Source organism: Equus quagga, chromosome 5 (assembly GCF_021613505.1).
Source record: "Equus quagga isolate Etosha38 chromosome 5, UCLA_HA_Equagga_1.0, whole genome shotgun sequence".
In the NCBI taxonomy this organism is placed as follows: Eukaryota; Metazoa; Chordata; class Mammalia; order Perissodactyla; family Equidae; genus Equus; species Equus quagga.
The window spans coordinates 98,747,136-98,759,717 of NC_060271.1; the positions used below are offsets into that span (position 1 = coordinate 98,747,136).

Here is a 12,582-nt window from a genome sequence, read left to right on the forward strand (position 1 = left end):
CTCTCCCATTTCAGTGTTTCTCTTGCTCTGTATGAGTGCCTTCAGCTGCCTCCTGGATCGCTCCAGCCAGATGTTACCTCAGACTCCACACATCCTAAACAGCACCCCTCATCTTCCAGCTCCCCGACTCTCACAGGCACCCATGCACTGCTGCAAATCAGCTCCCGCTACATTCCCTGCTGCTGAAATCAGGGCCACCATTCCAGTCTGTCAGTCCCACGTGCACAATATGGTACTGATGGCTACTTCCAATCTAGTCTTTGAAGGAGATTCCCCTTTGACAAAGGCCTTGTAGGCCCTCGGGTAATGACTGGCCTCTCTGGTTGTCTGCATGCCACACAATGTCCAGAAAGCATAATTCAATGTGACAGATATTAGCAGCAGCAGGCGGACAGACGGTACGGGCTCTCAGTGCATCTCTAATAGAGCAGCACCCAAGCAAGCGAGAGCCAACACCACACCCGCCTGCCTAGGACAGAATGAGAGCAGGAGGGGGAGAGAAGAGGGCTGCTCTCTCCACACAAAGCAGCCAGAAGGAAAACAGAGGTTTTCTTTGCCTTCCAACCCTTAACCTCTGTGTTCTGAAAGCATCTGAGGGCGAGTCATAGCGTCCACTCCTGGCACAGCTCTGATGTGAGGAAGCTTCCCGCAGACTCCTCCCTCCCCTCTAGCAAAGTACGTCCACCTTCTAAACTTTATGTGCCCTGGGTCTTGACACCACCCTGGGGCCTTCAAAATTTATTCTGAAAATAAATAATTCAGACGAAGATAAAATCAAATCAATGTACTCTCGCCCTGTGCTGTATTTTCATTTTTTAAAGGAGCCTGGGTAAGCTAATGCTTAAGCTAAAGGAATGTATTGATAACACTGGGATTTCTAGACCTTGAGCATCCACATCAAAGGATGGAAGGAGAAGAGAGAGACCCTGGTAATCTTTCCTATCTCCACCAAATCCACACATTAATAGGCTGTATCTATGCTAAGGTCAGCTCTGGCGAGCAGTTCAGTGAAGGGGTTCTTTGCCATGAATGTCAGGTGCCTGAAAATTTGTGAGTAAATGAGTTTTCTCAATGTGTATTTCCAAATCAATATTCTCAAATTGCATCCCAAAGAGACACACCAGTCCCCTGCATATACTGTGGCCCTCTTAGAGATTCAGAACGCATGTTAAAAGTTCCGAGAAACTGTTTGTAAAAAACCTTGTTTAAATTTTTTAACCTAATTTTTCCCAAATTTCTTGAGATTTGACACCTTTTCCATAAACACTGCCAATTAGCATAGCAGGCGGGGCCAGCCCGGTGGAGTAGTGGTTAAGTTCGCATGCTCCACTTCAGCAGCCCAGCGTTCGCCAGTTTGGATCTTGGGCACAGACCTACCTACACACTGCTCATCAAGCCATGCTGCAGCAGTGTCCCACACAGAAGAACTAGAAGCACTTACAACTAGGATACACAATTATATACTGGGGCTTTGGGAAGAAAAAGAAAAGAAAAGAGGAAGACTGGCAACAGATGTCAGCTCAGGGCCAATCTTGCTCATCAAAAAAAAAAAAAAAAAAAGCACGGCAGGCAACCAGTATCCTGTGGTACACACTTTGATTAATTCTATATAAGCTTTTTAACAATCAAATCCTCTTTCCTTGTTGACTTATTTCATCATTTCAGAAAGTTCTCTCTCTTTCCTTGTGTTGGCTCTACCTGATATTTTAGTTTAAAATTTGATTTCTAAACCAGGGTTGCAGCTTACCAGGAGGCCCTCCCTAAAATGGAAATAATGCTTGGTGAATTATTTAGCAAAAGGCATCTTCTCTAAAAAGAAGCAGAATGTGGTTCTACAACACTACCTCTTTATTCACTCATTCATCATTCATTCATTTGTTCACTCATTCACTTGATCTGTTTATTCCCAAAAGTGCAGTGATAAACGCTGCAAAGCAAAGGGGAAAAATGTGTGTGATGAATCCTATGACAGAGATAAAAATATAAAAGCCCCTATTTCTTTTCTGGCTGAAAAGGGGTCGGGGGAGTAGGCAGTTCAAATAAAGGTCATAGCAAGGCCCATAGTAGAGATTAGGAATTGGGTTGCAAGTAGGAGTTGGTTGCAAGGTTGCAAGTTTGTTTGGCGAGAGACTCAACTCCAATTAGCTTAAGAGGGAATATATTGGCTCATTACTGGGGAAGTCCAAGGGAGGTGCTGGCCCCGGACTCTGCTCCAGTCTGTCTCTCATCTCTGCTTTCTCTCTATAGCTTTAGTTACTGCCCAAACACACAAGCTTTTTCCATGAGATAAGGAAGACAACAGTCTGCAATTCTTTCACATTCTTCCAGCAACACACCAAAAAGGCGAGGCCCTTCTCTAGCTTTCTCCCCGTCAGTCTTGGAGAAGGATTCTCAGCCCCAGACCAGCCTTCATCTTTCCATTCCCAGACCCACTCCCAGGGCCAGAGCCTAGGTGCCCATCAGCCTCCTAAGGCCCACAGGACCCCCAGGGTAGCACTGGAGGTGGCACAGCTTGATCGCATCTCTGATTTCACACTATGTAGACAGTGAAACACAGGATGAAATTTCCAAGCATCAACAGAGAGAGTGCACGAAATTTCAGAGTGTAACTTTCAGGGGTCATCTTTTTTATTTTCTTTGTTTTGTTTTTTGTTCCAAGTGGCAAGGTGGACAGTTCACAGGAGTAATTGTATCTTTCTTTTCTTACGAATTTTTTTCTCCCTCTGCCCTACCTTCACCTTTTCTTCTGAGCGAAAGGTAAAACCATTGCTTTTATGAGGAAGAAATATCAGTTATGGTAGTAACAAGGTAGGTGTTCAAGAATCAGAAAATCTTGTGTATTCTACTTGAGGTTTTTCTCATTACTTTGCTGACTTCCTCCAACTCCAGTGTCTTAGTGTGATATCAAGTGCTACTGAGTTTTGATCTCATGAGGAAAAAAGAAAAATTGGATCCATGATCTTATGAAATTGTTATTCCCCAGCCCCCAAAAATTAAAATAAGCAAAATGATTGCTACTTAAAAGAAAAAAAATCTCAGCATTACAACCAGTTGAGCAATTTTACACACACACACACACACACAATACTATTTATATGCATGAGCTTACATACACTAGGTTTCCTGAACAATGCATCAAAACTCTTAGGCTTCATCCAACGTCCTTAGGAAGGATTCTTGAGTTTTGTCTTCCCAAGGCAAATTTAATTCTAGAATTCCCATTTTAGTGTTTAACAAACTGTGTTCTGGGAACCCCATGCATCCAAATTACATGGGCAGTGGGGGGCTTGTTAAAATGCAGCCTCCTGAGCCCCACTGCATACCAACTGAATCAGAATCTCTTTGGGGAGGGTGTTCCAGGAATCTTTGTTTTTAAAGCTTCCCAAATGATACTCCTGCACCCTAAAATATAAGATGAATTCTATATTCTATGTTCTAGAATTTTGGAGAGTTTTATTAAAATTTATGAGTTGTAGTATCAGATTATTTTATATCTCTAAGGTAGGATAAACTTCTTGTGAATTCCATGAACTTTAGTTTGCCAGTAAAATATAATTAGCCATCTTTGTGGGTCATGCTCTTTTGAAGTTCTGTGACAAAAGTAACTATAAGCCTAGTTATATGACACAGAAGTCCTTCAGATTTAAAAATATTCACTCTAAATAGGTCACAGATTAATGAGTAGGATAGGTAAATTCCACTGCAACAAACTTTGTGGTTATAACAAACAATTCAATGCAATTTTGTTATAATAGGTACATTGCAAGAACTGACATGATAATTAAGATCCAACTGAAATTAATCATAGAAAGAAAATTTTTATGAACTCATTACAGTTGTGAGTTTTCTTCCAAATGAACAACTTCATCTTTCATAAACATTTTACTTCCAATCGAAGACAAGCAATAAGAAGTCAATGTACACAATCCACCTCCTTCTACCTCTGATACCCAGGAGCTGTCCACAGAGTCTTTGCATTTTAGAGCTGGAAGAGCCTCAGGCATTGTGACTCCAACCCTTCCTCTTAGAGATGAAGAAAGGGAAGACCAAGTCACACGGTTGATGACAGAACAGGAAGGAAAATCCAGATGTCCTGACTGCCCAGTCCTCTCCTACTAGAGTATAAGTAGCCCCCACAGATCCCAAGCGCAGAATCAAATGGTTCTTCAGGGGTGAGTGTGAGCAACCATTCTTTTTACATAACAGATATGCCATGAAGTAAAAAGAAAAGGCCACATAAAGCATAAGACTTGAAATAAATGCCACTTGGCAACTTGAGTTACTCATTCCTTCTCTCCTGCAATTTAAGCTACAGGGTGGAAACATTTGAAAAGCCCAGTGCTACCCCAGCTTCCCTACCAAAATCTGACAAATTAAAAGAGGAGAGAAAATGTGATCCTCAGGTAGTCATGGGTAATTACTTGATACCTATCTAGATAGATCCAGTGTGGTTGACAATAAGTCAAGCAGGGCTGTTAAGGTCTTCTCAGATGATTTACTAAGCATCTGCTGCAGGTCTGCAACTGGGGTTGATATAGTCATTCTGTTATTCAAAAGACATATACTGAGCGCCTACTAGAAGCTAGAAGCTATGCCTGTCCTAGCAATACTAACATGAACAGACCGGGGAAGCAACACTAAAGCCATAATTACAGTGCTATACAATCAGTTGCTATGGGCACTACTCAGCTAGGTTGGGTCAGAGAAAGCTTTACAGCAGAAATGACATTGGGCTGAGTCTTGAAGGACAACCAGGAGTTTACCTAACGGAATAAGGGAAAGGAAGAGAAAATCATTCCAGGTAAGTGAATAGCATATGCAGAGGTAGGAAAGGGTGAGAAAAGCAGTCAGAGAGGGGATCCAGAGAATAAAGACAATATTATAAACATAAACTTTGTTTTTCACACCATCTAGCACAACGTGGGCAAAGTCAAGTGATTTTTTAAAACTAATAACAAAAAATCTACCTTCCGTGAGCAAGAGACTCACAAGAGACTACAAGCTGGTAACTGAGCCAGTCTGACCTTGAGAGTTCGCTTCAAACCAGAAAGAAAGAAATCTGTTCTTTTGCTTCCTGTATGTAGAGTCTTAGACACCTTTTCCAGCATTCAAAGCCCCCCCACAGTCTCCTCCCACAGACTTCTAGGATTTGCAGAGTCCAAACTGTGTCCTTATAAGGAGGGAAGGAAAAGTGTTTTAATGGTGCAATTAAATAGAGGAAGTTATGCACCCCCATGGTTACCATAAAATTTTGTCTCCTTTCTAAGCCCTTGGTATGCAGATTGTAATTTTTTGCTTTGGTAAGAGAAAGTGGGTGATAGGAAACAAGTTTCCACTACTTAAGAGCTGTGTGACTTCAGGGAAGTCACATAACCTCTCAGGACATCATTTTTCTTGTTGCGAACAGCCTGCTAGTTTATTGTGAAGCTTAGACATGATGTGAGGGAGAGTACCTGTCAGAGAGTCTGGTCGATCCTCGACCTCCCATTCGGGCAGCTGCTGTACATTATTATTGTACATGTTATTGAGGACTTACCATGTGGAAGCCAGGAATACGGAAATAAATCTGAGCTGGACCTTGTTCTCTAGGACCTCACAACCTATAGTGGAGCTATAGAACAGACTCACATCCCTATACTCTAAGGAGAAAAGCAGTTACTACCAGGAGAAGAATACAGAGAAATGACTTGGGGAGCCGGGAGGACAGAGATTACCTGTACTGTGGAGGGAGTCGGTGGGGGAAAGAGAAAGGATTTGGGCCTGAGAATGAACAAGAGAAGTGTGTGAGCTGGGCACTTCCACCCTTTCTGATGTGGGTACGGCGAGTATCTGTCTGCCCCTCTCACAGATGAAATAAGAGAGGTTCGGAGAAGAGACACAACTCACTCAACTTGACACTCCTAATTACAGGCGAGCCAGGAGGAGAATTCAGAACTCGCCACCCCTTATCCAAAGAGGTCACCATTACCACATTCTACCTCCTCTAACTGGGGCCATTTGCAGATGCAGAAGACAGGCCAGGCCAGGGAAAGCAGCAGAAAGGAGGTGCTGGGGTCCCTGGCCCGGTCCCAGGTCGGGGCAGAGCAGGGACTCAGCCGCGGGGGGGCGCGGTCGTCGGGGCAGTGCCGGGGCGGGCCGGCGCGGGAGGGCAGGCCGAGGGGCGGGGAAGGGGCGCGGGCGGCTCTCCGGGGCTGTACGGGGCGCCCGCCCAGCCGCAGGCGCCTGCGCTCAGGCTCGCGGGCATGGGGCGCCCGACCCCGGAGCTGCCGCTGCTGGCGCTGCTGCTGCTGCTGCTGCCGCAAACGCTGCGCGGGGCGCCCTGCCCCGAGCCCTGCCGCTGCCCGCCCGACGGCGCCCTGAGCTGCCCCGGCCCGCGGACGAACCTCTCCCTACTGTGAGTACCGGCGCCCCCGGGGCGCTCCGGGGCGCCTGGCCTCCCTACGCTTTGGCCCCCTTTAACTGGAAGCTGGGAGCAAGACGCTTCGCCCCACCAAACTCCACCACCTGTTAGGGTAACAAGAAGCCAAAGCTTGGTGGCTGTCTTCGCCGTCTGGGTTAGGATTGGGCCCCTCCTGCTGGCGCACCCTCCAGCCCCTGGCGGCCCGCTCTTTACCCCGGTTGGGGCTGTTGCGGGGAGCATGGAACTACTCAGAAGCCACAGGGCAAGGCCTCGCTCCCTGCGCTGCTGGAAGGGGACAGGGTGTGGTGCTCCTCAATCAACAACTGCCTTTGCCCAGAGAAGTGTTGGGTTGAGCCAGCCTGGTTGGCCAAGGTTACAGTGCTCTCTGACACCCTGTGGTCCTCTAGGAATGGGACCTATACTCCTGGGACATAGGCTCAGGCCTACGGCCAGGTGTGACCTGGTCACTCAACCAGGACTGCTGGCGGGTGCCTCCCACAACCACTGCCCACCTACACCTTAGTGAGCATATAAGCCACTGCTCCACCTCTGCTCCAGAGGGACTGGCAGTTCAATCTGCTTGCCTAATCCTTGTGTTCCTCCTCCTGCACCACCACCACCTTCCTACAGAGCTGGTTAAGGGAATTGTACACATCAGCAAGCAGGTGGGGGGAAGCTGTTTGCTGAAGCGATGGGGTGAAGAGGAGAAGGGGAGCCTTTAGACCTAGTGTATCAGAGTATCATCAGGTCTCCTTTCTTTGATTTAGCAAAAGGTACACACATTATATGATTCTATGTATATGAAATGTCCAGATAGACATAAAGGTAAATTAGTAGCTACCAGGTTGGGGTGAAGACCAGGTGAGTGCTAATGGATGTGGCTTTTTGGGGTGATGAAAATGATCTCAAATTAGATTGTGGTGATAGTTGCACAACTCCATGAATATACTAAAAACCATTGCATTGTACACTTTCAGTGGGTGAATTTTATGGTATATGAATTACATCTCAATAAGGTTGTTAAAAGAGAAAAGGAAAGGAAAGAAGAGTAGTATGTAAGTATCCAAAAGGCACCAGGCTGGCAGAGGTCTTGGTTTGTGTTCTCCCCATTAGAGGTGATGGAATTCCATGCTGGGGGAGGAAAGAGACCTGCCCTCCCCCATTTCCTTGGGCCCCCAGCAGTCTGTCAGGGGCCACTTCTTGCATGGGATTCCCTCCCCTTCTGAGGATCCGAGCCTCTCCCATGAAAGAGTTAGTGGCCCTCGGGGAATATTTGCAGTTGAGACACAGTTTAAAAGTTGAGGGGTTTATATTAATTGGTTTCCATTATCTTGGCTTAATTCCCTGAGAGTGAGGACCATGCTGATAGAATTTGTTTCAATCAATCAACAAATCCCCGGAAACTTTCTTCGGAGTCCCAGCACTTGTCCTTCCCTGACAAGCCTCCCTTCTGGCTCTTATGAATGATTGTGCCACTAACAGCCTTGCTCACTTGCCTGGTACTTATCATACAGATTACAAGAAACCGAGACCCAAAGACATGGGACAACCTGCCCAAGGTCCCACAGCTATTGAGTAGCAAAGACGGGACTTCATCTGTTAAATTATCTTTTTATATTTGCTTTTCTTTGTAAAAAAATTACCCCTTCCTTAATAATAATATATATATATATATATGTGCCCAGCAAAGTTGGCACTGAGTGGAGAAAGCCCTGGTGGGAGGCAGGAATGGGTGGGCCAAATTCCCTCTCCTTTTAGATTCAGCTTTTCACCGAGAGTCTCAGCAGTTCTTGCCGCCATACCCATGTTGGCCTCAGGAGGGTACCTCTTCCCTGGAGAAGGCTGAAGTGAAAAGAACAAAACAAATTCCCTCGCTGCCCTGCAGCACAGTTTAGAGAGGCCTAGAACCCCTCAAAAAGATTTTACAGGGCTGACTAGGTTTGGGGGTAGAGGGCACAATATCAGTACTGCTAGCATGCAGAAGCTGGCTAGTCCAGCTCCCAAAAAGGAGCTAGTTGTCCAGGCTCTGAAGTCCTTCCCATCCCTGAGGGATTCTGGAGAATCCTTGACTTTCTCCCTTTACATGCACTATCCTGGCATCCACACCAGGAGCATCTTCTCCTAGACATTTGGACCCCTTAGGTCAGCAAGTGTGCAGACACTCACAAGGTCGGGCTTCCTGAGGATTGTTTCATTGAGAGATGACCTCATCCTTCAAGTGAAAACCCTATGGAGGTGGAGCCTTCTTTAGCATGATATGGTGACTTCAACATCAATATGACAAGAGAGATGCATAAGAAGGAATAGGAGGGTAGTTATTTTAAGGCAATAACTTTTTCAGCATGATATGGTGACTTCAACATCAATATGATGAGAGATGCATCAGAAGGAATAGGACGGTAGTTATTTTAAGGCAATGGTCCTCAAAGTGTGGTTCCAGACCAACAGCATCAGCAACGCCTGGGAAATGTTAGAAAAGTACATTCAGCCCACCTCCCGACCTCCTGAATCAGAAACTCTGAGGGCGGGCCCAGCAGTCTATGGTTCAACAAGCTCCCCAGGTGATTCTGATGCACAGTCAAGTCTGAGACCCAATGTATTGCTCTCCATGGAGGATAATCTTCTGGAAGGCAAGAAATATGTTTAAACTTCCTTGTGCCATTCACTTCCCTTCCCCATGCCCTCCACCCCACACACATCCACAATACCTACTTATTGCAAAGGCAGCTGTGATCAAATCAAAATCACAAACTCTGAGACATATGGAAAATAAACAGGATCAAGAAAAGGTGGGGTTTTTTTTTTTTTGACCTTCAAAGGGGAACAGAGGAAGGAATCCATGGAAAGGACAGACTGAAGATACAAGGGATGGGGAGGAATAATAGTTGATGGAGTAAGACCTCAGTGGGGTGGGAGGAGAGCATCAGTCCCAGATCAGAGGGGAAGGAAGGGTTAATCTTAGAAAGAGAGGGATAATTCGGAGTCCTGGGGGAAGAAGACAGGTGGGTAAAGGTGTAAGTTCACAGTGAGGTGAACGATAGGAAAGTGAACAGGTTCATACTGAAACCCTCTCTTCTTGATGATAAATGAATGAAATGGTAAATAGTAATTACAAGATAGAAAAATGCTATGAATAACAAGTTATCAGGAATTTGTAAAAGGAAGACAGCTGAAATTATGAGATAAGGCTTCTGGAAGAGGAGGGATGTGGTCTTGCACTAAATTATCCACAGGGTTTGACTCTGCAAAGAGAAGGGGAGAACTCTTGGTTCTAGTGGTTAGAGGAGGTAAGTACCAAGGAGCACCTTGGAAATTCATCAGTCCCTCAACAGATGCTAGTTTATGTTTTAATCATTTCAAGGCTTTGTAGTCCTGCCTTCTAAGACTTCCATCTAAAGTCCCCTATTTGGTTAAAAAAGAAATATGGATAATAATTGCATATCATGTACAAGCCCACTGCTTGCAAATTTTGAAAATGGTATTGTTTAATCGTTCATATCTTTCCACCTCTTCCATATTTTATTAAAAACTTAGGTATTTAAAATCTAGAATGTGATACAAAAAATAGCCTCCCATGTGTTCATTCATTTTAATTGGGGAAAAAAAGTAAAAGAAAAATTTGATTTTGAAAATTTCCTTTTCTTATTAGTTCCAGACAACTGGAAGGAGGAAGAGAGAAAAAAAAATCTCACCTTGTCCATGGTTATATAAAGATCTTTGTCTCTATGACAACAGAAAGGTTGATCTGCTTGATATGGAAACAGCTTCTGAAAAACCTGTTAGTAAGAAAATGCTAATAATAATTATGGCAATTTATTTTTTGCATGTTGTGCCTACTGAACAGATTTAACTTTTAGACTTTATTATAAGACACCATCCAGAGACTTCGGAAGAATAAAACAGGCTGTATCCATCAGTCCAGTGTCCATAGGAAGATGTTAGTCTCCTGACATCTTTCCTGAATGTCTTTCTCCTTCTACCTCCTTCAGTGCAAATGAGGGTCCAGAACAGTCTTCAAAGCTGTAGAGGGATATACAGGTGGAGGATGTAATCCTTGTCCTTGAGGAGCCCACATGTAGGTGGAAACACACCCAAGAGACTGGTGTAGGTGGGGAAAGAGGTAACAAGGTTCTAAGGAATTCAGAGAATAGATCAATCACTATGGATTGAAATCTCCAAGGGCTTCATGGGCCAAGGGTCATGAGGCTGAACCTTGAAGGAGAGAAGGGAAGAAGAGTCCAGGTGCAAGAACCACAGGTTAGAGTAGACTAGAGATTCCTTGCTGAGAAGCAAATATGGTTGAATGGATTCTTCCCTTTTTATGCCTCTCGCAGACTCTTTGGGGAATATTTTTTTTTTAAGAGACAATATAAAGTCATCAGAAATATTGGATTAAAATACCCAGAGGGTTGTGCAAAAACAAAAAATCCCCATATGTAGCTCCTGACTAATAAACTTTCAATCAAAGTCACTCTTGGACAGTCGATTACAAAGGCATTAAGTAAAAATCATGATGTGGAGCCACTTCCCCATGAAGCGTTTCCCAATGTCCCCTCCCTCCCATACACACATGCTTGCTTTGATACCTTGTGCTTCCACATATTTTCGTACATATCCCTCCATAACGTAACCATTTATTCAATGTGTGCCTCTTCTGCTAAAGCAGGGTTTCTCAACCTCAGCACAATTGACATTTGGAGCCAGATAATCATTTCTTGTGGAGGGCTATTTTGTAGACTATAGGATGTTTAGCAGCATCCCTGGCCTCCACCCACTAGATGCCAGTAGCACCGCCCTCCCAAATTATGATAACCAAAAATGTCTCTAGACATTTGCCAAATGCCCCCTGGGTTTTGAATCTTGTGCTAAAGTGAGAACCACTTGAAGAGGTCTTATTCAACTCATGATTCCCAGAATTTCACAGGTAGTATGATTAAAGTGTTTATTGAGCTACATGATGATCAAACTGAGTAGACAGCTGAATAGGAATAATGAACCAGTGCAAAAAGGAAGCACGTATATTAGTTAGCATGTACCACATCTAAGTGTCATTTTAAAAATCTCCATCCTAGAATAGGCAGGCAAGGGGTGCTATGGGTAGTGGAGGGAGTTCTTTGTGTTATATCAACATCCAGGTCCCATATTTTGCAGACCCCCCAGGCTGTCCTTTGAACAGGCCATAGTAAACATATCAGCTTCAGAGAAGCAAGACTGGAAGCTTACCTATATTAGTATATAGTATATCCCAACCAGGTTTTTCTAATTTTTGTTGTTTTTAACTCACTCATTGGAGAAAAATCAGTCCCCAGCCCAGGATCCATAAAAACAAAACAACACAACTACCAAGGCCGCTTGAATTGAGACCAGTGGGTTCCCAGTCCAGGACACCAGGTAAGATCCACAGGACAGAGGGAAGCCTACCAAGTTCTTGCAAGTAAGACAGTTTGGCCCTCCCCTCAGCTTCCCTGCAGCTGAGAGAAACAAAAAAATCTCAGAATTCAGAAAGCTCATGTCCTGCCTCCCTACCCTACCCTCCACCAAAAAGCCACAGGCCCGAGGTAGAGGCTGATCTTGAACCCTCAGTTCTGACTCAGCTCTCCTTCAAGGCAGTTCTTAAACCTGGCTGTGCCTACAGACTCCTTAGAGGAAGCTTTGCAAGGACCAGATTTTATTAGTTTAAAAATCATCCTTTTGGAGAAAGTGAATGATAGCCCCTAGCAGGACACTAAAAAAGCAAGCAGCAGAGTTCCCAAAAGCTCAGTGGAAGTCTAGAGCCAAAAGGTTTTGCATACAGATCCCTTTGGCATTGGACCCAGCCCCCCGCTTGGAGAGCAATAATTCCTTGGGTTTTCTGCCTTATTCTTTTTTCATTTTAAAAGCAGTAAGTTAGATTAATTTAGGGCTCTAGTTCTGCTCTTTTACCCACCTCTATCTTCTTCCCAAGCCCCTCAATTTGGCTTCTTTTCATGTCTTTAAATGAGGCACAAAAGCCTTCTTTCCAAAACATAATCTCCCAGAGTGGCTGCACCAGAAGGTGTCTTGGCCACGTGTAACTCTGCTCTTACACATGGCACTTTAAAGCCAGTTGAGTCACGGTGGTGGAGAACAGCCCTGCTGTTCACTTCTAGACCCAAGAGGATTGGCTCCATGGGAGCATGAGTTCTGTCCTGGCAGTTCCCCTT

At 44.7% G+C, this 12,582-nt stretch overlaps 1 protein-coding gene across 1 annotated transcript in view; it reads left to right on the forward strand.

Moving 5' to 3' along the window:
• The first annotated feature begins 6,236 nt into the window (after positions 1-6,236).
• LHCGR (luteinizing hormone/choriogonadotropin receptor) overlaps positions 6,237-12,582 on the forward strand; it is a 53,354-nt gene continuing 47,008 nt past the window's right edge. The window contains exon 1 of the mRNA XM_046661762.1: positions 6,237-6,394. Within this exon, the coding sequence (XP_046517718.1) occupies positions 6,243-6,394 (152 nt within the window). The 5' untranslated portion in view covers positions 6,237-6,242. The remainder of the gene's footprint in view (positions 6,395-12,582) is intronic.